At 43.0% G+C, this 24058-nt stretch overlaps 1 protein-coding gene across 3 annotated transcripts in view; it reads left to right on the forward strand.

Annotated features, from left to right (window-relative positions):
- Positions 1-4064: 4064 nt before the first annotated feature.
- Positions 4065-24058, forward strand: part of LOC144290415 (adhesion G protein-coupled receptor E2-like) — a 30336-nt gene continuing 10342 nt past the window's right edge. Inside the window, exons 1-10 of one of the 3 annotated variants that reach the window (XM_077859621.1) lie at positions 4070-4269; positions 6964-7017; positions 11210-11359; positions 13345-13395; positions 13691-13825; positions 17636-17791; positions 18525-18653; positions 19182-19228; positions 19369-19446; positions 19819-19996. In XM_077859621.1, the coding sequence (XP_077715747.1) occupies positions 4242-4269; positions 6964-7017; positions 11210-11359; positions 13345-13395; positions 13691-13825; positions 17636-17791; positions 18525-18653; positions 19182-19228; positions 19369-19446; positions 19819-19996 (1006 nt within the window). In that variant the 5' untranslated portion in view covers positions 4070-4241. Of the gene's footprint in view, positions 4270-6963; positions 7018-11209; positions 11360-13344; positions 13396-13690; positions 13826-17635; positions 17792-18524; positions 18654-19181; positions 19229-19368; positions 19447-19818; positions 19997-24058 lie in introns of all 3 variants that reach the window. The other 2 variants (XM_077859623.1, XM_077859622.1) reach the window with 2 other exon arrangements.

Here is a 24058-nt window from a genome sequence, read left to right on the forward strand (position 1 = left end):
CCCTGCATGGAGCCTGCTTCTCCCTCTGCCTGTGTCTCTGCTTCTCTCTCTCTCTCTCTCTCTCTCTCTCTGTCTCATAAATAAATAAAGCCTTTAAAAAAAAAAGATAGAGGGAAGGAAGATAGAACAGGGACCTTGGAGACCCAAAAAACTACGCAGTGGTGAGTCTCAAGTTCATTTAGCCTCATCTATCCCAGGCTTGGAACTGAAGAGACTGGCAACCCAAAAATGCCAGCAGATGCAGACAACAAAAAATGTCCCCAGGAAAAGCCAGTTCTTCCTACCCAAAGGACCAGGAAAGGTAGTGCATAACAAAATAGAAAATATTTCAGCAGTAACTGCCCTACTCCAACCAAACAGCAGAGAAAAATTGGCCCCACACTTATTTTCTATCAGCAAGGGTCATGTCTGGAAGCCCAGACCTTTACCCTTGCCCAGCTGTGATGACGCATTCCTTCCCATTCCCTGGGGTTGTGCCAGAAAAGGAGCTGGGACTTTCTTCATGTCAGTAGAGGTCCTGTGGGGAGCAGTAACAAGGTATCCCTATGACCCCCACGACCCATGTCAGGGAAGTGTACTCAGATGCCTGGCAGTGAGGGAGAACTTCCAACATGGGGGAGGGGCAGCAACAAGGTACCCCTCCCACATAGGAGTGTCAGTGGGCCAAGAGGAAAGTCTGCATTCCCATCCTCATGTGCCAGCAACAAGACGGCCATTCTTCCCTCAACTCCCAGAATGTAAGTCAATTAGAGAAGGACAATCATCAAACGGTTTCACTCATACGGGAAATATAAAAAATAGTGAAAGGGATTATAGGGGAAAGGAGAGAAAATGAGTGGGAAAAATCAGAGATGGTGACAAAACATGAGAGACTCTTAACTCTAGGAAATGAACAAGGGGTAGTGGAAGGAGAGGTGGGGGGGATGGGGTGACTGGGTGACGGGCACTGAGGGGGGCACTTGACGGGATGAGCACTGGGTGCTGGGCTATATGTTGGCAAATTGAACTCCAATAAAAATATACAAAATATATACATATATATATATATATACATATACACATATTTTTTAAAAACTCCCAGCATGAAGTCAGAAGAGTCTGCCGAAAGAGATTTTAATACAATCGAGTTTCAAAACATAATAACCATAAAGACCAAGGATACAGCTTAAAAAAATCATTGTTACACCAAGAACCAAGAAAACCTCAAACTGAGATAATATAAATGTTAGAATTCTCTGACAAATATTTTATAGTAACCATCATAAAAAGTGCTCTAATGAATTTAAATTTAAAAAAAAAATTTAAAAGACAGACAGACAGAAGGTAGATTAGAGGCTACTGGGGGGCCAGGGAAGGGCATGGGAGAGTTAGTCCTTACTAGATACAGAGCTCTTGCAGAGAGTGATGAAAACATTTTAGGATTAGTGATGATGATTGCACAATATTACCGATGTAATTAGTACCACTGAATTGTATACGTTAAGATGGTTAAAATCACAACTTTTATTTTATATATTGTACCACAAAGAAAACAATTTTAAAAACTAGTTTAAACAGGGATGCCTGGGTGGCTCAGTAGGCTAAGTGTCAGCCTTCATCTCAAGTCATGATCTCAGGGTCTTGGGATCCAGCCCCACCATGGGCTCCCTGCTCAGTGGGGAATCTGCTTCTCCCTCTCCCTCTGCCCCTCATCCCCACCAACCCTGCTCCTGCTAGCTCTCTCTCAAATAAATAAATAAAATCCTTTAAAAATTTCTTTAAGAAATTTGGGGGTAAACATTTCCAATCGTGGGGCACCTGGGTGGCTCATGGTTGAGTGTCTGCCTTTGGCTCAAGTTATAATCCTGAGTTCCTGGGATTGAGTCCCACATTGGGTTCCCCACAGGGAGCCTACTTCTCCCTCTGCCTGTGTCTCTGCCTCTCTCTGTGTGTCTCTCATGAATAAATAAATAAAATCTAAAAAACAAATGTTCTAATGAGCAATTACAAGCAAGCTTTTCTGAAACAAATGAAAAAAGTAGAAAGACTCAGCAAAGAAACAGAACTTTGATAAAGAAACAGATGATTACAAAGACTTAATGGAAACTTTAGACCTGAAAAATACAAAAAGTGAAATGAAAACTCTATTGAATAAGCTTGCTAGCAGAATGGTGACAAAAGAGAGCAAAAAGAATCAGTGAACCTGAAATCAAAACAGCATAATTTATGCAATCTGAATAAGACAGACAAAATAAACTACAGAAAAAAAAATTATCAATGGTGCCTGGGTGGCTCAATCGGTTAAAGATCTGCCTTCAGCTCAGGTCAAGTCCACCATCAGGCTTCCTGCTCAGTGGGGAGTCTGCTTCTCTCTCTCTCTCTCTCTCTCTCTCTCTCTCTCTCCCTTTGTTAAATAAATAAATAAATAAATAAATAAATAAATAAATAAATAAATAAATAAATAATCTAAAAATCATTATCAGAGTCTCAGGAACCTATGGGACTACAAAAAAAAGTCTAATATTTCTGTCATTGAATTCCATGAGAGATTCTTAACTATTGGAAACAAACTGAAGGTTGATGAATGGGTGGAGGATAAGGAAGGGGATGGGGTGACTGGGTGATGAGCATTAAGGAGAACACATGATGCCGTGAGAACTGAGCATTATATGCAACTGATGAATCATTGAACTCTACATCTGAAACTAATGATGTACCATATGTTGGCTACTTGAATTTCTTTTTCAAGATTTTATTTATTTATTCATGAGAGAGACACAGAGACAAGCAGAGACACAAGCAGAGCAAGAAGCAGGCTCCCTGTGGGGAGCCTGATTCAGGACTCAATTCCAGGACCCTGGGATCATGGTCTGAGCCAAAGGCAGACACTCAACCACTAAGCCACCCAAGTGTCCCTGGCTACTTGAATTTAATTTTTTTTAATGTATTCCAAAGGAAGATAGAGAATATGGAACTGAAAAAATCATTCAGAGAAAAAAATGATTAAAGTTTCTCAAATTTCCAAAAGATGAAAACATATAGATTCAAAAAGCTTAGGAAACTCCAAACAGAATCAACTTAAACAAATTAGGGCCAAGATACATCACGATCAAACTTTTAATGACTAAAGACATAGAAAAAAATTTTGAAAGTAATGAGAGATTGTGATTTCTCATCACTAAGGGAACAAACATTTCACGTATGAATAAGCTGTTATTGCTCATCAAAAATCATGGGTGCCAGTGGAATATAGCACAACATTTTTCATGGTGTGGATGATTGAATAAATAAAATGTGGTGTCTATATATATAATGGAATTTTATATGTATATGAAAACTATTCAGCCAGTTACAAAATCACTAAGTCCTAAGGATATAGAAGTTCAGCATGGTGATTACAATTAATAATATTGTATTGCATATTTGAAAGTCACTAACAGAATAGATCTTAAAAGTTCTCATCACACACACACACACGAAATTTGCAGCTATGTATGGTAATGGATGTCAAGTAGGCTTATTGTGGTGATTATTTCACAATATATAAGATTTTAAATCATTATGGTGTATATATATCTAAAGCTAATATAGTGCCGTAAGGCAATTATACATTAATAAAATTGTCTTTTAGGGGTGCTTGGGTGACTCAGTCCATTATACATCCAACTCTTGATTTCTGCTCAGGCCATGATCTTGGAGTTTTGGAATCCAGCCTTGTGTAGGGCTCCAAGCTCAGCACGTAGTCTGCTTGAGATTCTCTTCCTTCCCTCTCCCTCTGCATCTCCCCCTGCTCACATAGGGTCTCTCTCACACTTGCTCTCTCTCTCTCTCTCTCTCTAAAATAAATAAATAAAATGTTTTTTCAAAAACTGTCTTTTAACAAATACTAAATAGATAATTCTGTTCACTCTAATCCAAGGTCTTCATGGGGTAGAAAGAGCAGCAGAGTAATTCTTCACATTGGGAAGTTCTTATAATACACAGGATCACATCTTCCCATACCACAAAGATTTAAAAACCACCTTCAAGGAGGCTTTCAATACAAACACCCAGTAATGCTATGCAAATACTTTTAAAAACAGAAGTGAGTTTCTGAGAAGTTAATCATAGGACAGATTATCGGGAAAGAAAGGATCTAGACCAGTGGTTTCCTATGTCAGATCCTCTGGAGGCCAAATAAGACTTAAAACAGGAAGTTTTTGTAACACACGCAGACCAAGACCAGACGTCCTCCGTGCTTGAGCTTGCTGGTGTCTTGCACCATGAAAAACAGAAATCTACTGCTCCCAGGTAGGTAGAATTATAACAATAATGACAGATTACTAGAGCTATCTGGGAACTCTATCCAGTTAGAGAATATTCTGTGTTCTTGATGATCTGATTTGTTTTCCCACTTTCTATAAAGGACAAAGGGAAAAGATTTTAAGAAGGATATTGGCTCATTTATATTGTCTCAAAGGAGAAAATCAGTAAAATTTATTCCCAGAGCCCATCCAACAAAGACTTCTCATTTTACTACCTCTATTGGTCCAGTTTCTCCAGAGAAACATAACCAATATAGTGTGTGTGTGTGTGTGTGTGTGTGTGTGTGTGAGGTGTGTGTGTGTGTGAGAGAGAGAGAGAGAGAGAGAGAGAGATTCATTCATTTTAAGGAATTGGTTTATAAGATTGTGGAGGTTGGGAAGTTAATATCCTGCAGTGCAGGCCAGCAAGCTGGGACCCCAGGAAGACTTGATGTTACATCTCAAGTTTGAAGTCAATCTGGAAGCAGAATGCCTTCTTCCTCAGAGGAAGTCAGTCTTTTTCCTCCTAAGGTCTTCAACTGATTGGAGGAGGCCTACCCACATTATGGAGGGTAATCTGCTTTACTCAGAGTCTACTATTTAACTATTAATTTCATCCAAAAAACATCCACACAACAAAAAGAAAAAAAAAAAAACACGGGGAGTATCTTCTGATTCTGTATACTTTAAGTCCCTTGACTTCCCCTGGAGCTTGTCCTTCTAGCTGGTCTTCTGGAGGAGGGGCCTGTTGTGCTGATTTTCAGGTGTTAGCACTTGGGGGAGCTGCTCTGCCCCTGCCTGGTGCAGGGCTCAATGGGGGTTGTTTACCCTGTGAGGTCCCAGGAGGAACAACCCCAGTGGCGGCTGCAGCTCTGGAAACCTGGATTCAGCTCCCACGGTAACTCCGGAGCTCTCCGTCTGCAGGGCCTGGATGCTCCGGGGGTGGGGCCGCTGATCTGCTCAGCTCGGGGCAGGAGCGTCCTCCTGGTACTGGGCCCTCCCGGCCTCTGCCTGTCCGGGGGGAGGTCGGATCCTTTCCCCCGGGAAGGTTGGTGCAGCTCCTGCTTCTCCAGGACGGGGATCTCCTGTCCTGGGGACACTCGCCCTGGCCTCAGCCCGGCTCCTCGTGGGGCCCCTCCCCCTTGGAGGCCTTTTGTTTCTTTATTTCTTTTTCCCCGTCTTCCTACCTTGATAGAAGCGCAAACTCTTCTCACTGTAGCATTCCAGCGGGTCTCTCTTTAAATCTTAGGCCGAATTCGTAGATTTTCAGGATGATTTGGAGGTTATCTAGGTAATTTGGTGGGGACAGGTGATTTGGGGACCCTACTCTTCTGCCGTCTTGCCCCTCCTCAAACATCCACACAACAAATCTAAACTAGTGTTTGACCAAATGCCTGCGTGCTGTGGTACATGAAATTACCGCCAAATTGATACATGAAATTAACCGTCCTGTCACCTATACTGTGTTTTTCACAAGGGTATATAACCAAACTCTCTGAAAATGCTAATGAGCTAAGAAAAACATCATCCTTTAGTCCATAGGCTTTGGGTGGTTGAAAGGGCAATAAAGATGCATAATGGGAAGGTCAGCTTAATTCTGATTAGCCTTTCTATCCTTTCATGCTTAGGATAATACCTGATACATAGCAAATTAAGTGTTCCTATATATTGTCCTCATTGGTTGTAATTTGTTTCCTGGTTGTGAAAATAACCACATTCTTATCATCTGATGTGTGGAACATGATTTTTTTTAATGCTGGGCACATTATAGGAAAATCCTGTAAAGGCCCTGAGATATTAAAAGGTCTTCATAGGGTTCATTGCCTCTCATGAATGGAATGACAGACTTTAACAGCTGGCCAGGTGATGATTGCCTGTGGGGTAGATTCCTTCCCACCTGCAATGGTTTTCATACCACGAGGCCTGTGACCCATTGCTCAGGACCAGCCTGGGAGAGAAAGGGAAAGGCTGTGCCCTCAGTGTGTTGTAGGAGGGCCAGGAGCTCCCTTGGAAGGAACCATAGAAACCACAGATGTTGCACCTGAAAAGGTGCAACATCTCCTTAATCAGGAGACGGTGGTTCCACCTGCCAGTGCCATAGTTCTCACCCCTCACCTGTCATCAGCTCCCCATCTCGTGATTCCAGGACTTCCTGACTAGCCAATGCCACTGTGAGCTGGGACTCAGGATTGGGGCTCTCTGATCCCTCAATACACACTCTTCTCATGGGCCATGAAACATGTATGTTGAACAGGGAGGGGAAGTGTTCCTGAAAGAGAAATGTTCAGGGTAGATTTCTGCCACTGCCAGAGAACAAAGAACCTGGCTATGGGCAGAGAACAGCAATCTAAGGACTTTGTGCTTCAAGATTTACCCCCTCCATTGGGAGAGGCTGGCATTTCTAAGTTTTGTCCCTTACATCAGCTGTCTGAATATATTCTGTCCCCTTACCTGTAGCACCAAGTCTCCTTGAGGATGGTATCCATTAGTGAATGACTCTTCAGGGAGTCCAGGGAGAGGGAGGTAATGGGACTGGTCCTCAATTCTACATAAGGTACCAGAGCCTTGTGGATGATGCTGGAAAGCTTTGCGCTGCAGGGCCAGAGCCACTTCCCCAGGAGGCAATGACCATGCCATCAGAGGTTGAAACTAGAGCTCCACTCTCCTCTCTTTGTTCTCTCGCTGTTTTTTTCTGCCCTAGAACTCTTGATGCTGCTGCTGTTGCCATTAGGAGCTTCAGCCCAGAAGACTAGAGGTGAGTCTGCCCAGACTGGAAACTGGGCAGAGCTGGGATAATGTGGGTTCAAGGTCCAGCTCACCACTGACTACATCTGACATGTAAGAAATTATTTCTCCTCTCTATGCCTCAATTTGCTTGTCTGTAAATTGGGGATAATCATTGTACCTATCCCCCATGGATGGAGTGAGGTTTAAAGTTTATGTGTGTGCAGAACAGGTAAAGACTGGTATGGAGCAGACTGTCAAATATGAGCTATTATCATGGTCACTGCTGTTATTACTGTGATTATTTTCATAAGACGAGGAAAGGACCCCCAAACCTGAAAGCTCAGGCTCTCTTCCTAGAATGAGCTCACGGGGAACTCCTGCCTCATGGTCATGGTTTGCCAATTTAAATTCCCTCCAACAGTGCGCAAGATTCCCTTTTCCCTATATCCTCACCAGCAGTTGTTATTCCTTGTCTTTTTTATAACAGCCATTCTGACAGGTGACGGTGATATCTTATTGTTTTGATTTGCATTTCCCTGATGATTTAGCAATGTTGAGTACATTTTCACGTACCTCTTGACTATTTGGATGTCTTCTTTGGAAAAATGTTTATTCAATCCTATACCTGTTGTTGTTATTATTATTATTATTATTATTATTATTAATCTTTGGAAGGGTTTTTTTGCTATTGAATTGTATGAATTCTTTATATATTTTTAATGTTAATCCTTTATCAGACATATGATTGGCAAATATTTTCTCCCAAATTGTAGGTTGCCTTTTAATTTTTTTGGTGCTATCCCTGCTGTAAAAAAGTTTTTAGTTTAATATAGTCCCACTTGTCTATTTTTGCTTTTGTTGCCTTTGCTTTTGGCGTCAAGTCCAAAAAAATCATTGCCTACACCAATGTCAAAAAGCTTACTCTCTGTTTTCTTCCATGAACTTTATGATTTCCAGGTAGCATCATTTTTTAAATTATCAAATTTGGGCTCAAAGAGATTGAGTGACTTATCCAAAGTCTTACAACTAATAAAGTGGTAGAAGCATATCCAGGTATAAAACTAAGGGGTTTTTAAGTATTGGTGAGGATGTGGAGAAAAGGGAACCCTCATGCACTGTCAGTGGGAATGGAAACTGGTGTAGCCACTGTGGAAAACTATATGTAGGTTCCTCAAAAAATTAAAAATAGAAATACTATATGATCCAGTAATTATACTACTGGGTATTTACCCAAAGAAAACAAAAGAAACTTATTTACCCCAAAGATATAGATGTAGTGAAATGACAGGACACCTGCACTCCAATGTTCATAGCAGCAATGTCCACAATAGCCCAACTGTGGAAGGAACCACAATGTCCTTTGACAGATTAATGTATAAAGAAGATGTGGCATATATATTCAAAAAGATACATGCACCCTAACATTTACTACAGCATTATTTACTATGGCCAACACATGGAAGCAACTCAAGGGTCCATCATAGATGAAAGAATAAATAAGATGCAACATCTGGAGCACCTGGGTGTCTCAGTCTGTTAAGTGTCTGCCTTTGGCTCAGGTCATGATCCTAGAGTCCTGGGATCAAGCCCGGCATCAGGTTCCCTGCTCAACACAGTCTGCTTCTCCCTCTTGCTCTGCTCATTCTCTCTCTCCCTCTATCTCTCTAAAAATCAATAAAATATTTTTTTAAAAAAGATGTGACATCTGTCTGCAATGGAAAATTACCCATAAAAAAGACATCTTGCCATCTGCACTTATGCCAAGTACAGTAAGTCAGACTGAGAAAGACAAATGTCATGTGATTTCACATATATGTGGAATCTAAAATATAAAACTAACAAAACCAGCCTCTTAAATACAGAGAGCAAACTGATGGTTGTCAGAGGGGAGGTGGCAGGGGGATGGACAAAATAGATAAGGGGATTAGCTTAAAGCTATAAAATAAATAAGTCATAGAGATGAGAAGCACAGCATGAGGAATAGAGGCAATAATACTATAACAACATTGGTGACAAGTGATGACTACACTCACCATGGTGAGCACTGTGTAATGTCTAGAATTGTTTTTTAATAATAAATTTATTTTTTATTGGTGTTCAATTTGCCAACATACAGAATAACACCCAGTGCTCATCCCGTCAAGTGCCCCCCTCAGTGCCCGCCACCCAGTCACCCCCACCCCCCGTCCTCCTCCCCTTCCACCACCCCTAGTTCGTTTCCCAGAGTTAGGAGTCTTCATATTCTGTCTCCCTTTCTGATATTTCCTACCCATTTCTTCTCCCTTCCCATCTATTCCCTTTCACTTTTGGGGAATTATTTATATTCCCCAAATGAATAAGACCATATAATGTTTGTCCTTCTCCGATTGACTTATTTCACTCAGCATAATACCCTCCAGTTCCATCCATGTTGAAGCAAATGGTGGGTATTTGTCATTTCTAATGGCTGAGTAATATTCCATTGTAGAATTGTTAAATTATTATGTTGTACATCTTGAACTAACATAAAACTATATGTTAATTATACTTCAATGAAAATACACTTTAAAAAAGAAAAAAGATTTCTTTTTTAAATATTTTATTAAAGCTCAATTTGCCAACATATAGTATAATACCCAGTGCTCATCCCATCAAATGCCCTCCTTAGTGCCTGTCACCCAGTCACCCCATTCCCCCCACCTACCTCCCCTTCTGCAACCCTTTGTTTGCTTCCCAGAGTTAGGAGTCTCTCCTGGTTTGTCTCCCTCTCTAATTAAAGAAAACATTTCTAAAGTCTGTTTTATTTAAGTATACGTGACACACAATGTTACATTAACTTCAGATGTACAACATAACGATTCAACAAATTTATACTATGTTCACCACAAGTGTAGCTACCATCTATCCCCATAAATCGACACATTGCTCTTACAATGTCATTGACTATATTCCTTATTCTGTGCCTTTTCTTCCCATATCTTATTCATTCCATAACGGATAGCCTGTATCTCCCACTCCCCTTCACCCAACCCCCAACTCCACTCTCCTCCTTCTTATTTATTCATGAGAGACAGAGAGAGAGAGAGAGAGGCAGAGGGAGAAGCAGGCTCCATGCAGGGAGCCCGACGTGGGACTCGATCCCGGGTCCCCAAGATCACACCCTGGGCTGAAGGCGGCGCTAAACCGCTGAGCCACCTGGGCTGCCCTGGGAGAAAACATTCTATCCCTGCATTTTGATGCATTCTTGTCTTGTTGGTTCTTATTTTTTTAAGATTTATTTATATATTCATAAGAGACAGAGAGAGAGGCAGAGACACAGACAGAGGGAGAAGCAGGCTCCATGCAGGGAGCCTGACGTGGGACTCGATTCCGGGTTTCCAGGATCAGGCCTTGGGCGGAAGGCGGCGCTAAACCGCTGAGCCACCCGTGCCACCCTTGTTGGTTCTTATTAAACTGTTATTTTTAATCAGTGATGTGTAGCCCCAGCTCTGTGGGACCTGAAACTACTCAAAGGGGACCTAGCTCACAGGCATCTTTCCTCTCATTTTTAGAGAACAAGAAGAGATAAGAGGCAAGGAACCCACCCTGCAATGACTCAGATAGGAGTATCTTCCTGTTGTTTCTTCATTTCTCATATATTATGGGCTCTGATTAAAGGGAATTCTCCCCAGAGACATCCTGGGGCACCTGTAAAGGCTCGACATTGGGATTTGGGGGAGTGCTTGATGAGGATTGTAAGGTGACCTTGGGCCACTCTGAGTATGGGCCTGACCATCTGTTTCTATCATCAGGTGCAAATGATGCATATCATCACTCTGGACAGCCCCTAAGCTGCCTCAGCATCAAGGGTGGCCTTCTATGCTACTGCCACCCTGACTAGAGCCCACCACCCCAGGTCTCCAGTGGTGCAAACAGCACTACAGGGGAGGGTCTGGAGCCTGACTCAGTGCCTCTGTCCACCCCACAAGGCCTGCAGAGGAGGGTGGCCTTCCTGTCCCCATCATGCAAGGCACAGCAGTGCCTGAATCTAGGTGGACTCAAATCCAGCCAGAGAGCAGAGATGAGCAGAGCAGTAAGCAATATTTTGGAGCAGCTGGCTCTAGCTGAGATCTCCCCCAGGAGTGCTGCCTAGGAGCTGTGTCTTTCCAACATTCATCATGGGGTCAGACTAGAGACCAGGGCCTCTTCCCTGTAGGAACTTATTCCTTTGAGAAGTGATCCTTCACCTTGTTGTATTCCAGACATCAACATGTGTGAACCATCATTGAGAAAGTCCTGTGCAGCCTATGCTGACTGCCAGGGCATGGATGGGAAGTACTGCATGTGCGGCCCAGGACAGGAGCTTATTTCTGAGACAGCCTTCAGGAATGAGAGTGAGAACATGTGTCAAGGTAAGAATGACTTTGCACCTTCCAACTCCTCGTCCCTGCGGTTTGAGATTACTCAGCCCACTTTCTCCAAGCATCAGAGAACACCCTGGGCATCTACCTGGTATCCTGTCCCTTTCCAAACCTCAAGGCTCAGATACCTCCAACGTGCCACTCACACAGTCTTAGAACATCTTCTTTGACACATGGCACTTTATTTTCAGAAAACAGCAGGGTAGCATTCAAGATACTTCACAAGCTTACAGCATGTTATGTTTCAGTGCAATATCTGTCTTCCTCTGCTTCATCAGTAGCAGCCAAGATGAGACCTTCCCACCCCTCCCCAGAATCCACAAAGGCTCAGCCATGCCAGAATGTACCCAGGAACCCTGTCCAGAAATGTGGGAAGGGAGGAAATTCGAAGGTGGGCCTACCTTTTCTGACCAGCCCTGCCCCTGGCCAACAACCTTGCCTGGAGAAGATGCCTCCTGGCACTGTGAACAGCTTCTTGGCCTTTGTCTCTAGTTTCCCATGCAAGGCTCTTCCCTGAGCCTTTCTGATAATTTTAGTCCACAGGCTTGTGGGCAGATGACTAGGACCTGGAAGATGTTGTACAAGGGTGGGTGGGCAGAGTGATATGGACCACCCTACACATACTCTGAGATTTAGGTGAATGGAGGAGGCTGCCATCTGGACTGGATGGAAAGAGAGGGTACTATTGCCAGACACCTGACCTACTTCCAAGGAGGTCAACCCAGGCCCTATTTTGACCCAGACCACTCAGAGACAGAAGATGGAGGCTGATCCCTACTTGGCATGGCCCACAGGTCTGCATCCCTGGTGGGAGGCCAAGGGCCAAGAACACAGAAACATCTGCCACCTTTCACCCATCAGCACCTGCTCCTCTCTTCAGCCACTCGCCCTCACCCACCACTGATCTTTCTCAGATGCAAATTCTCACCACTTTCTTTTAGTCTGGATAATTCCTTCATGGGAATCAGAAAAGGTAAATTCACTGCCCCAAAGCTGCCTGACTGGATCTCAACCCCACTGTTTACTACAGCCCTGGTGCTCACTGTCCAAGTGACCTTGCCTATCTGGCATCACCTTCATTCTCCTGACTCTTTCCCTCAAGCCCCTTAAAGGGCCTGGTTCAGGTGTGGTTCTTGGCTATCTCCAAGAAGCTGGAGTCTCACAGTTAGCATGGATGGGAGTTTACTGTCCCACCAGGACAACCAGGATTCCAAGAGTTATGCAGGCAGTGAGAATCCACCTGGGAAAAGTCAGGACAAAGGCCATCTCTGGGAACCATGACAGGTCCTGGTAGGGAATGCAGCATTTCCCCTGTACTCAGTTCCCAGAAAGTCCCACCCTGGACTTGTCCAAGTCCTTAGGCTGGGACTCAGGTGGCCATGATGTCCCCACTCCACTTGGGAACCACCCAGGGAAGCTGAGGGCACTAGGCCTGACAGAGTAAGAGGGCTTGGGCCACTTCCATCCACATATGGACAGCAGAGGATCTAGCCACACTATTCTCCCATAAGAGGCTCCATGTGAAATAGAAAAGGCACCCACTCACCACAGAAGAGAGCACGGGGCCTTCTCCAGGCATATTTCTGCTATTGCCAGAGAACACAGAACATGCATATGGGCAAGACACTTGGATTTGAAGAGTTTCTCCTTCAAGATGTACTCCCTTTCTTTGGGAGAGGTTGGAGTCTCTAGGTTGTGTCTCTGACATCAGCTGTCTGTGTGTTCTCTGTCCTCTCACATGTAGCACCTCGGGTCCCATAAAGGCTATGGTTATCTTGATTGACTTCTCAGGGAGTCCAGGGAGATGGAGGAGACAAGCTGAGTCTTGTTCTGTGTTCACTATAGGAGGCTTGTGGATTCTGCTGGAAAGCCTGGGCTACAGGCAGAAACACCCCCCAGGATGCAATAACCTTGCAGACACTGGTTGAAACTGGAGCTTGACTATTCTCTCTTTGTCACCTGTTTTTCTTCCCTAGGGATGTTGGTGCTGCTGCTGTTGACACTGGGACCTGTACAGAAACTGAGAGGTGAGTCTGCCCAGCCAGCTCCATTGGTGACATAAGCTGAGGAGTGCATGCTGGGGTTTGGATTGTCTCACCGACAAGCAGTGGGGAAAGAATCTTATTCCACAGATAAGGCTCACAGATGGTCTTCTGGGTATAAGAGAAGCTGCTTCCTCCTCCCAAAATATCCAGTTTCCTGAGCTCTTCCAATGGCAGCCATCCCTTCCCTACCCTCCTCTGCTCTACTCCTGGACCCCCAAGCTGGCAGCTAGCTCCCTCCATTTCTTGAGCCTTCTGACTGTGGCCTTTGTTCCCACAGTCTCTGCCCCCACAGACTGTGCTCCGTGGTGCCCTCTGAAATCCACATGTGTCAATGCCACCGCCTGTCGCTGCTCTCCGGGTTTCAGTTCTTTGTCTGGGGAGATCTTCACCAGCCGCTTGGACAGTTGTCATGGTACAGGGGTTTGAGGGGGGGAGGGGCACAGACACAGTTAGTGGAGATGAGGGGGAATGGGGGGACACCTCAAGCCCTCAGCCTCACTGAGAGCATCACCCAGCACTTCAACAAGGAAAAAAGATGACAAAGCAAATAGAGTAGGAGGGAAGTGGACAATCAGGTTTTCATGATCAGTAGGTAGAGTGATGAGAGCTTACACAGCAGAGCTGGGCTATGTGGGTTCAAGGTCCAGCTCACCACTGATTATACCTGACATGTAAGAAATTATTTCTCCTCTCTATGCCTCAGTTTTCTTGCCTGTAAATTGGGGATAATCATTGTACCTACCCCCCATGGATGACGTGAGGTTTAAACTTTACATGTGTGGGAAACGAACTAGGGGTGGTGGAAGGGGAGGAGGGCAGGGGGTGGGGGTGAATGGGTGACAGGCACTGAGGGGGGCACTTGACGGGATGAGCACTGGGTGTTATTCTGTATGTTGGCAAATTGAACACCAATAAAAAATAAATTTATTATAAAAAATAAATTTATTATTAAAAAAAGAACAGATAAAGCCTAGTACAGAGCAGACTGTCAAACACAAGCTTTTATCATGGTCACTGCTGTTATTATTGTGATGATTCTCATAGCGCAAGGAAAGAGAAGTAGTGGAAGCAACAAGAGGAGAGAAACACTCAGGGCCTGGAAGCTCAGGTTCTCCTCCTACCTCGCTCCTCACAGCAGCCCCATGAGACAAGCAGTTAGCATGGCTTTTCCTTCCCACTTATATCCATTCTTCCCACTCCGCCCCCACACCCAAACAACCCCTCCCCACCTCCGGTACTCACTCATCTGCTCTCTCCATGAGTTCTAGTTTGTTTGTTGTTGGTTTTTAAATTCCGCATATAAGTGAAATCATGTGGCATCTGTCCTTCTCTGTCTGACTTGCTCGCTTAGCATAATGCCTTCAAGATCAATCCATGTCATTGCAAATGGTGGGACTGCCTTCTCTTTTATGGCTGAATGATATTCCCCTGTATAAATACACCCACTTTTTCATTATCCACTCATGCATTGATAGAAACAGATTATTTGCCTAGTATAAATAAAACTGCAATGAACACAAGGGCACGGATATCTTTTCAAGTGAGTGTCTGGTTCCTTCAAATAAATATCCAGAAATGAAATTACTGAATCATTTTTAATTTTTTGAGGAACCTCCAGAATTTTTCCCACAGTGGCTGCACTAATTTGCATTCCTTCCAACAGGACACAAGATACCCTTTTCCCCACATTGTCACCAATACTTGTTATTTCTTAACTTTTTTTTAATAGCCATTCCCACAGTTGTGAGATGATATCACAGTATGGTTTGGATTCACATCTCCTTGATGATGAATGATGAAATGAATGAGTACCTTTTCATGTACCCGTTGGCCACTTGGATATCTTTGGAAAATGCTTATTCAGATCTACTCCCCATTTTTAAGTTGGATTGTTTAGGTTTTATCTGTTGTGTTAAATGAGTCTTTATATTTTTTGAATGTTAATCACTTCTCAGATATATGATCTGCAAATATATTCTCCTAAATTATAGATTGCCTTTTCACTTTGTAGATGGTTTCCCTTGCTGTTCAGAAGCTTTTTAGTTTGGTGTGTTCCCACTTCTTTATCTTTGTGTTTGGAGTCAAATCCAAAAAAATCTATGCCGAGACCAATTTCAAAGAGCTTATCCCATGGTTTTTTTTTTTCCTATGAATTTTATGCCTTCATCTTTTTATTTTTTTTATTTTTTTTAACTTTTATTTATTTAGGATAGGCACACAGTGAGAGAGAGAGAGGCAGAGACACAGGCAGAGGGAGAAGCAGGCTCCATGCCCCGGGAGCCCGACGTGGGATTCGATCCCGGATATCCAGGACCGCGCCCTGGGCCAAAGGCAGGCGCCAAACCGCTGCGCCACCCAGGGATCCCACCTTCATCTTTTTAAAAGATCATAATTGGGCTCAAAGAGATTGATTTATCCAAAGGCACAATTAATAAGGTCATAGAACCTAGATCAAGGTCTAAAACAAAAGAGCTTTTATTCTTCAAGAATGCAAGATCATAAAAGAAATTTATATGCTTTTAATATGGTTAACAAGGTAAATTTTATGTTATGGGCATTTTACAACAATAAAAAATAGTGGAGAAAAGGGGAAATGAACAATTTTTGCACCAAGAAATATTCTTCTACTCAAAATCATCTTAGATGCATATTTATTGATAATAAGGGAAAATGTTCCTGATATGTTTGAAAAGCAGAGGGAAAAAAATAACCTAAATCATCCAATGGTCCATGTAGTAGACTTACAGTTGATTTTCTTTGTTCTTATTTTTCACATTTTCTTTGTTTTCTAAGTATCCACGTGTCATTGGGAAGAAGATGTCATCAGATTTAAAAAAGAAAAGATATCATTGTGACTATTAGCCAGTCTTGATGCATTTGCACATGTGTCTGTCATGGAGATTCATGGCTGGGTGATCATGCTGAGGAGATCCTACTGCTAATATAACTGGATCCCAGCTCCTTTCTGGATTCACATCTATCTGGTTGAGGGGTTTCCTATCCTCATGCCTTCCACACCTTGCACCTCATTCTCAACCGTCTCCTTGAGTAGCTCAGGGACTCAAAGAGCTGAGGCTGGACACTGTTGGCTAAATACAGCAACAGTTTTATAAGAACCATGGACGCAAAAATGAGTAAGAATGCAGGGACAGAATATTTGGTCTTGTACATTCCAATCAAGGGAACAAGACTTTGAGAGTCTGAAATGACTCAGCATGATGCTGAGCAGTTTCCCACCAGAAATTGTGGACTTCCTTCTAAGGCCCCAGGTCCAGGCTATGGGACCATAGCACCAGGACATGACAGATGTGGGAAGATGCACACCTGATCCATTCATGTTCACCCCCATCTGGGCAATTGGAATGCCCTCTCCTCTTTTTAGATGGTGACAATGGTGAGAGACCTGTCCTCAAGGTTGTGGGGTGGGGTGGAGGCCCAGCTCTGTGAGTCCCTGAGCTATTAAAAGAGGATCTGGCTATGGATATCTTTCCTGTCATGTTTAAAGAACAGGTAGAGATAAGATGCCAGAAAACATCCCCAATGGCTTAGCTGTGTGCAGCTTCTTCATTTCACATCCCCAATGTCTTTTATAAGAGAGGACATCCCTCCAGAGTGGAGATAGTATGACTCCCACAGAGACATCTTGGAGAACCTTAAAAATGCCTGACATTGGGATATTAAAGTAGCAGGTAATAAAGACTGTGGGATTTACTAGGGTCACAGTGAGTAATCAGAGGTAGATGCTGTCAATGGGCAGGGGCCTGACCACCTGGCTTTGTCCTCAGGTGTGAATGAGTGTTATCCTGGACAGATTCCAGCCATGACTCCCTTCACTGAATCAGCATTGAGAGTGGCCTTCAGTGCCACTAGTCACCCTGACTGGAACCCACCCCCACATCTCCAGTAGTGCAAACAGGGACTCAGTGCCTCCATCCTCCCTACAAGGCCTGCAGAAGGGGATACAGATCTCCTTCCAGCCCCCGTCATGGTACAGCAGAGTGTCTGAATCTAGGTGCCCTCAGGGCCAGCCAGAGAGTAGAGATGAGCAGAGCAGGCAGCAGACTTTCTAGACTGGCTGGCTCCAGCTCAGACCTGCTCCAGGAATGCCACCTGCAAACTGAGTTCTCTCCAGTCCTGTTGGCAGAGTCAGGCTGGAGGTAGGCCTCTGCCCTGTAGGAACTCACACCTTTGGGAGGTGACCCTTTGTCCTGTTGTGTTCTAGACATCAATGAGTGTGGACCACCCCCAACAGTGTCCTGTGGAAAGTTAGCAGACTGTCAGAACACAGAGGGGAGCTACTACTGCATGTGCATCCCAGGATATGTGCTTGCTTCTGGGGAAACAATGTTCATGGATGAGAGTGAGAATACGTGTCAAGGTAAGAACCTCCCCATCTTCCATACCCTCATCCATGAGGCTTAATCTGCTCCACTTTCTCCAGGCATCAGACAGCCATCCTCAGCACCTACCCAGTCACCCATCCAGCTTTAAACCCCAGGGCTCAGAGCCCTCTGCAGAGGGTCACTTTAAAGCATCCCCTTGCCCCCCTGCTATCTTATTTTTGTAAAATAAAAAAAAAGGATGGCACTCAAGATATTTCAGAAAAACTGGGGCATCTGGGTGTCTCAGTGGCTGAGCATATGCCTTTGGCTCACATTGTGATCCCAGGGTTCTGGAATCGAGTCCCACATTGGGCTCCCTGCAGGGAGCCTGCTTCTCCCTCTGCCTATGTCTCTGCCTCTCTCTGTGTGTGTCTCTCATGAATAAATAAATAAAATATTTTTTAAAAAAAGATATTTCAGGAACTCACAGGATATTGTTTCCAGTGCAAAATCCCTTCTCATCATCATCAACTGCCAGGATGAGACCTTTCCTCTGCAGAGCCTACTTGGGTTTACCCATGTCAGGAAACCTCAGACTTCCTGGCCATGTTGGACCCAGGAACCCCATCCAGAAACACTGCAATGGGAATATGGGAGGGCCAGCCCCCTTTCCTGGGCCAGCATTCTCCCTGGGCAACAGTTATGACATCTAGGCGCCCCTTCTCAGCTACCCAGCCTCTGTCTATTTCCCTGCACAAAGCTTACCCTGACTGTCCCAAATAATTTCAGTTCATAATACTACGAGCAGACCAGATGACCAGAACCCAGAAGGATGTTGTGTCAAGCCTAAGCTGGATAACAAGGATCCACCATACACACATGGAGAGCTGGATGATAAGAGGTTTTCATCTAGAAGAGGTACCAATGGAAGTTATCATTGAACACCAGCAAGTAAGCAGTTGCCGTGATGGAATTAAAACAAAGTCCATCACTGGGAGCCAGACAGGATCTTGACTGGGAACTGTGGCACTTTCCCTGCACATGGTTCCCTAGAAGACCTACTCTGGCCTTTGTCCAAATGCTCAGGCTAGGACATAGATGGCCATGATTTCTTCACCTTGGCTTAAAGCTGCCCAGGGAAGCTGAGGGCATTGGGGCTGAAGACAGGGAGGACTCAGTCCAATTCCATCCACACCTAGATAGCTGAGCATCTGGGCCACCACATTGACCCATAGTGCATCTCTGTATGAATAAGAAAAGGCACCCACTCAACAGGGAGGAGACATAGGGCTTTCCTAATGCTTATATGCCCAAACTAGGGTCCCTAAATAACCAAGTGACCACCTGGGAATTTACCTAGCCTTACCTATCCCCAGACCACTCCCCTCAACACACACACACACACAGAGATTCTCACACCTAGTGAACCACCGTTATCCCCTGCAGGCATCTTTTTCCCCACCTGGACTCCACCCCGTGGAATCAAGAGCCAGGTGAGTGGCCCCAGCAGGGACCATAAGACAGGAAATCCTTCCTTAAAGCATGAGCCCCTCACCCTGCCTGGCCACCATTTTCCTCAAGCTTCAGGACCCACACTGAGGCTCTTTGACTTCCTCATCTCCCCTCTCCCCAGACACTCTCTCGCTTCTTTCAAAGAGTCCAAGATCTGCACAGAGAGTTCAAACCAGACTTTGTCCAGAACACCATCCAGGTAAGACCAGAATCCAGGGGAAACAAATTGAAGGCATCCCATCAAGGCTCTCTGAGGCCCCACCTCTCCCAGGGTGGGCAGGAAAAGCAAACATCCAAGTATTTGTACTCACTATTAGACACCTACTTGCACTTACAACCCTTCCTCTTACTATTCCTGGAATTTGGGCTGATGTCATCCTTGGCATTCATGAGTAGGATTGACCATGAGTGGCTGGATTGCAGGGGTAATCCCAGGATATCCCAAACAATGCCACTTTGATCCCCCAAATAGATAGTCTCTAGGATCTTTACTCTGAGGCTAAGTGGACAGCCTCTTCATGCAGTCTGCCTGGCCCATGAATCACTTACTTCAGCAGCTGCTTTCCCCCAGGACCTCATACAGGGGGTAGATGAGCTGCTGGAGACCCCCGAGGACCTGAAGGCCCTGCCTCGCTCAGAGCAACACCGTGTGGCCACTAATCTGCTCACTGGCCTGGAGAATTCCCTGAGAAATATGAGCCAGGCTCTGTCCAATGGGACATTGACCTTCAATGCATCTGCAGGCACAGGTAAGTACTGGGCTCCTGCTCTGCCCGTTCCCCACCTCATTTGTTGCCTGATCTCACTGGAGCAGAGAGACCACACTTGTATCTTAGTGTTACAGTTATAAACAACTTTTAAAAAGTGGTTAAAAAGAAATGAATAAATTATGCTAAGTAAAATAAGTCATGGAAGGACAGTGTCATGTGATCTTACTTATATGTGGAATCTTTAAAAAAATACACACACACAAACACAAGCTCATAGATACAGATTGGTGGTTGCCAGCGGTGGGGATGAGAAGGGTATTCGTGCGGTGTGTGGGTGTGGGCAGTGAGCTAAATGGGTGAAGGAGGTCAGGAGATACAAAATAAATAAGCCATGGGATGTAAGGCACAGCATTGTGACTATAATTACTAATATGATGTTACATATTTCAAAGTTGCTACAAGAGTAAATCTTGAAAGTTCTTATCACAGGGGAAAAAAAATTTTTGACTGTGTGGTGCCAGATCTTACCTAGGCTTTCTGTGGTGATCCTTTTGCAATATATACAAATAAGAAATCATTATGTTGTACACTTGAAACTAGTATAGTGTTCTAATAAAAAAGGAAATGAATAAAAGTATAACTAATATACATGTTAATACAAAATAAATTATGAGCAGATGAATTAATGATAGTGAAGAATTTAAGAGAAAGGAGAAATGGCTTCCCAAGAAAGCAATTTATTTAATTTGGATTAATATGAATTTAATACAGTCTGATATTTAAGTGTTTCATTTGAGGTAAAATTCATGTACCATAAAATTCTCCATTTTAAACAAAGTGTGCAATTCAGTGGCATTTATTTTTTAAGATTTATTTATTTATTTTAGAGGGAGAGAGAAGGCAAGAGCAGTGGGGAGGGACATAGAGAGAAGAAAATCCTCAAGCAGACTCCAAGTCGAGAAGGAGCCTGATGCAAGGCTCTCTCCCATGACACTGAGATCATGACCTGAGCTGAAATCAAGAGTCAGATGCTCAACCAACTGAGCCACCCAGGTGCCCAAATTCAGTGGCATTTAGTACACTACAAAGTTGTAATCATCGCCTGTACTTCTAAAATATATTCATCAGCCCTGAAGTAAGCACTGTGCCTCCTTCAGGAGTCATTCCTCATTTCTCCTCTCCCTCAATCCCTGGCCACACCGGTCTGTTTTCTATGCCTGTTCTGGACATTTCATATAGAGAGAATCATGCACTATGTTGCTTCATAGTGTGGCTTCTTTTACCTAGTATAATGTTTTCAAGGTTCATCCATGATGTAGATTCTATCAGTGTTTCATTCTTTCTTATGGCTGAATAATATTCCATTGCATATGGATACAGCACCTGTTCAGCCCTCCATGCACTGATAAACATTTAGTTTGTTGCCACTTTTCAACTATTGTGAATAGTGCTACTATGAAAATGGGTTCATGTTTTTTGGATGAATAACTGTTTTCAGTTCTTTGGGGATACACAATTAGCATTGGAGTTTGTGAGTTATAGGGTAATTCTATGTTCAACATTTTGAGAACCACCAAATTATTTTCCATCCCCACCAGAAATGGGCTCCAATTTCTACACCTTCAGCAACACTTGGTACTTTCCTTTTTTTGTTTTTGTTTGTTTGTTTGTTTGTTTTTTGTTTGTTTGTTTGTTTTCCTGTAGTCTTTTCAGTATATGTCAGGGGATATCTCATGGTGGTTTTGATTTGCACTTCTCTGATGATTCATGATGTTTCACATCTTTTTCTGTAAATTGTTGAACATATGTGTAAATTCTTGGAGAAATGTCTATGCAAGTCCTTTGACTATGTTTTAATTCATTTGGCTTTTCGTTGTTGAGCTGTAAGAGTTCTTTATGTATTCTGATAGTAGACTCTTTTATTTTTTTATATTTTATTTAAATTCAATTTGTCAACATATAGTATAACACTTAGTGCTCATCTCATCATGTGCCCTCCTTAATGCCTGCCACCCATTTACCCTACCCCCCTCACCCACCTCCCCTCCTGCAACCTCTTAATTGTTTCCCAGAGTTAGGAGTCTCTCATGGTTTGTCTTCCTCTCTGATTTTTCCCCACTCAGTTTCTCTCCTCTCTCTTATGGTCCCTTTCACTATTTCTTATATTCTACATATGAGTGAAATCATATGATAACTGTCTTTCTCCAAGTGACTTCTTTCATTCAGCATAATACCCTCCAGTGCCATCCATGTCAATGTAAATGGTAGGTATTCATCCTCTCTGATGACTGGGTATTATTCTTTTGTATATATATGCCACATCTTCTTTATCCATTCATCTATTGAAAGACATCATGGCTCCTTCCACAGTTTGGCTATTGTGGACATTGCTGCTATGGACATTGGAGTTCAGGTGTGCTCTCTATGACACGTATGATCCACTAATTTTTTCTCCCACTCCATAGATTATCTTTGCACTTTCTCCATGGTCTTTCACTTTAATGAATAGATGCTTCCATTGTGATGAAATTCATTTTCTCTGGTTTTTTTTTTTCTTTTGCGAAATGGATATTTGGTGTCATACCTAAGAATCCACTGCCAAATCCAAGGCCATGAAGATTTCTCCAAAGTGTGTTTTCTCCAAAGTGTTCTAGTTTTAGCTCATTAATGTAGGTCTTTCAGCTGAATGGATGAAGAGAATGTGTTTTGTATATATATGTTATATATATATAATATAAATGTGGTTTGTATATATATGTATATATATGTATGCAATGAATATTACTTGACCATCAAAAAGAATGAAATCTTGCCATTTGTAACAACATGGATGGAACTAGAGAGTATTATGCTAAGTGAAATAAGTCAGAGAAAGAAAAATATCTTATGATTTCACTCATATGTGGAATTTAAGAAACAAAACAAATGAACTTAGGCAAAGGGTAGGAAAAATAAAATAAGATAAAATCAGGAAGGGAGACAAACCATAAGAGACACTTAACTATAGGAAACAAACTGAGGGTTGCTGGAAGGGAGGGCAGTAGGGGATGGGGTAACTGGATGATAGGCATTAAGGAGGACACTTGATGTAATGGGCACTGGGTGCTATATGCAACTGATGCATCACTAAATTCTACCTCTGAAACATATAATACACTATATATTAATTAAATTGAATTTAAATTTTAAAAAATGAAATAAATTTTTAAAAAATTAAATGTAAGTCTTTGACTCATTTTGAATTAATTTTTCCAGCTTCCTTTTTTGTGTGTGGATAGCCAGATGTGCCAGGACTTGTGCCAGTTTTTGTTGAGAGACTTCTCTTTTTCCACTGAAGGGTCTTGGCACCAGTTGTTGGAAATTAATGAACCAGAGATGTATGGGTTTGTTTCTGGACTTTCAATTCTATTTTACTGGTCTGTGTGACTCTCTTTATGTCAGTGCCCTACTGTTCTGATTACTGTAAGTTAGTAATCAGTTTTGAAATTAGAAGGTGTAAGTACTCCAATTTTTTTTTTTTTTAGTACTCCAATTTTGTTTTTCATTTTCAAGATAGTTTTCAGTATTTGGCCCACTTGCAATGCCCTGTGAAGATTAGGATGAGCTTTTTCATTTCTGCAAAATTAAATAATTAAAACTATTTTGGAATCCTGCTAGAGACTGCATTGAATCTGTACGTCTCTGAGAGGACTACTGCCATAATAATAATGAATCTTCCACCCATGAACATGGTTTACAGTTTTCTATGTACAAGTCTTGAGCAATCTTGCATAAAATTATTCCTCATATTTTATTGATGATTTTGGCATCTATGTTCATAACAGATTGGTTTATAGTTTTATTTTCTTGTGATGTTTTTTTTATTGGAGTTCAATTTGCCAACATATAGCATAACACCCAGTGCTCATCCCGTCAAGTGCCCCCCTCAGTGCCCGTCATCTAGTCCCCCCAAACCCCCACCCACCTCCCCTTTCACCACCCCTTGTTCATTTCCCAGAGCTAGGTGTCTCTCATGTTTTGTCACCCTCACTGATATTTTCACTCATTTTCTCCCCTTTCCCCTTTATTTCCTTTCACTATTTTTTATAAATTTATTTTTTT

Source organism: Canis aureus, chromosome 19 (assembly GCF_053574225.1).
Source record: "Canis aureus isolate CA01 chromosome 19, VMU_Caureus_v.1.0, whole genome shotgun sequence".
In the NCBI taxonomy this organism is placed as follows: Eukaryota; Metazoa; Chordata; class Mammalia; order Carnivora; family Canidae; genus Canis; species Canis aureus.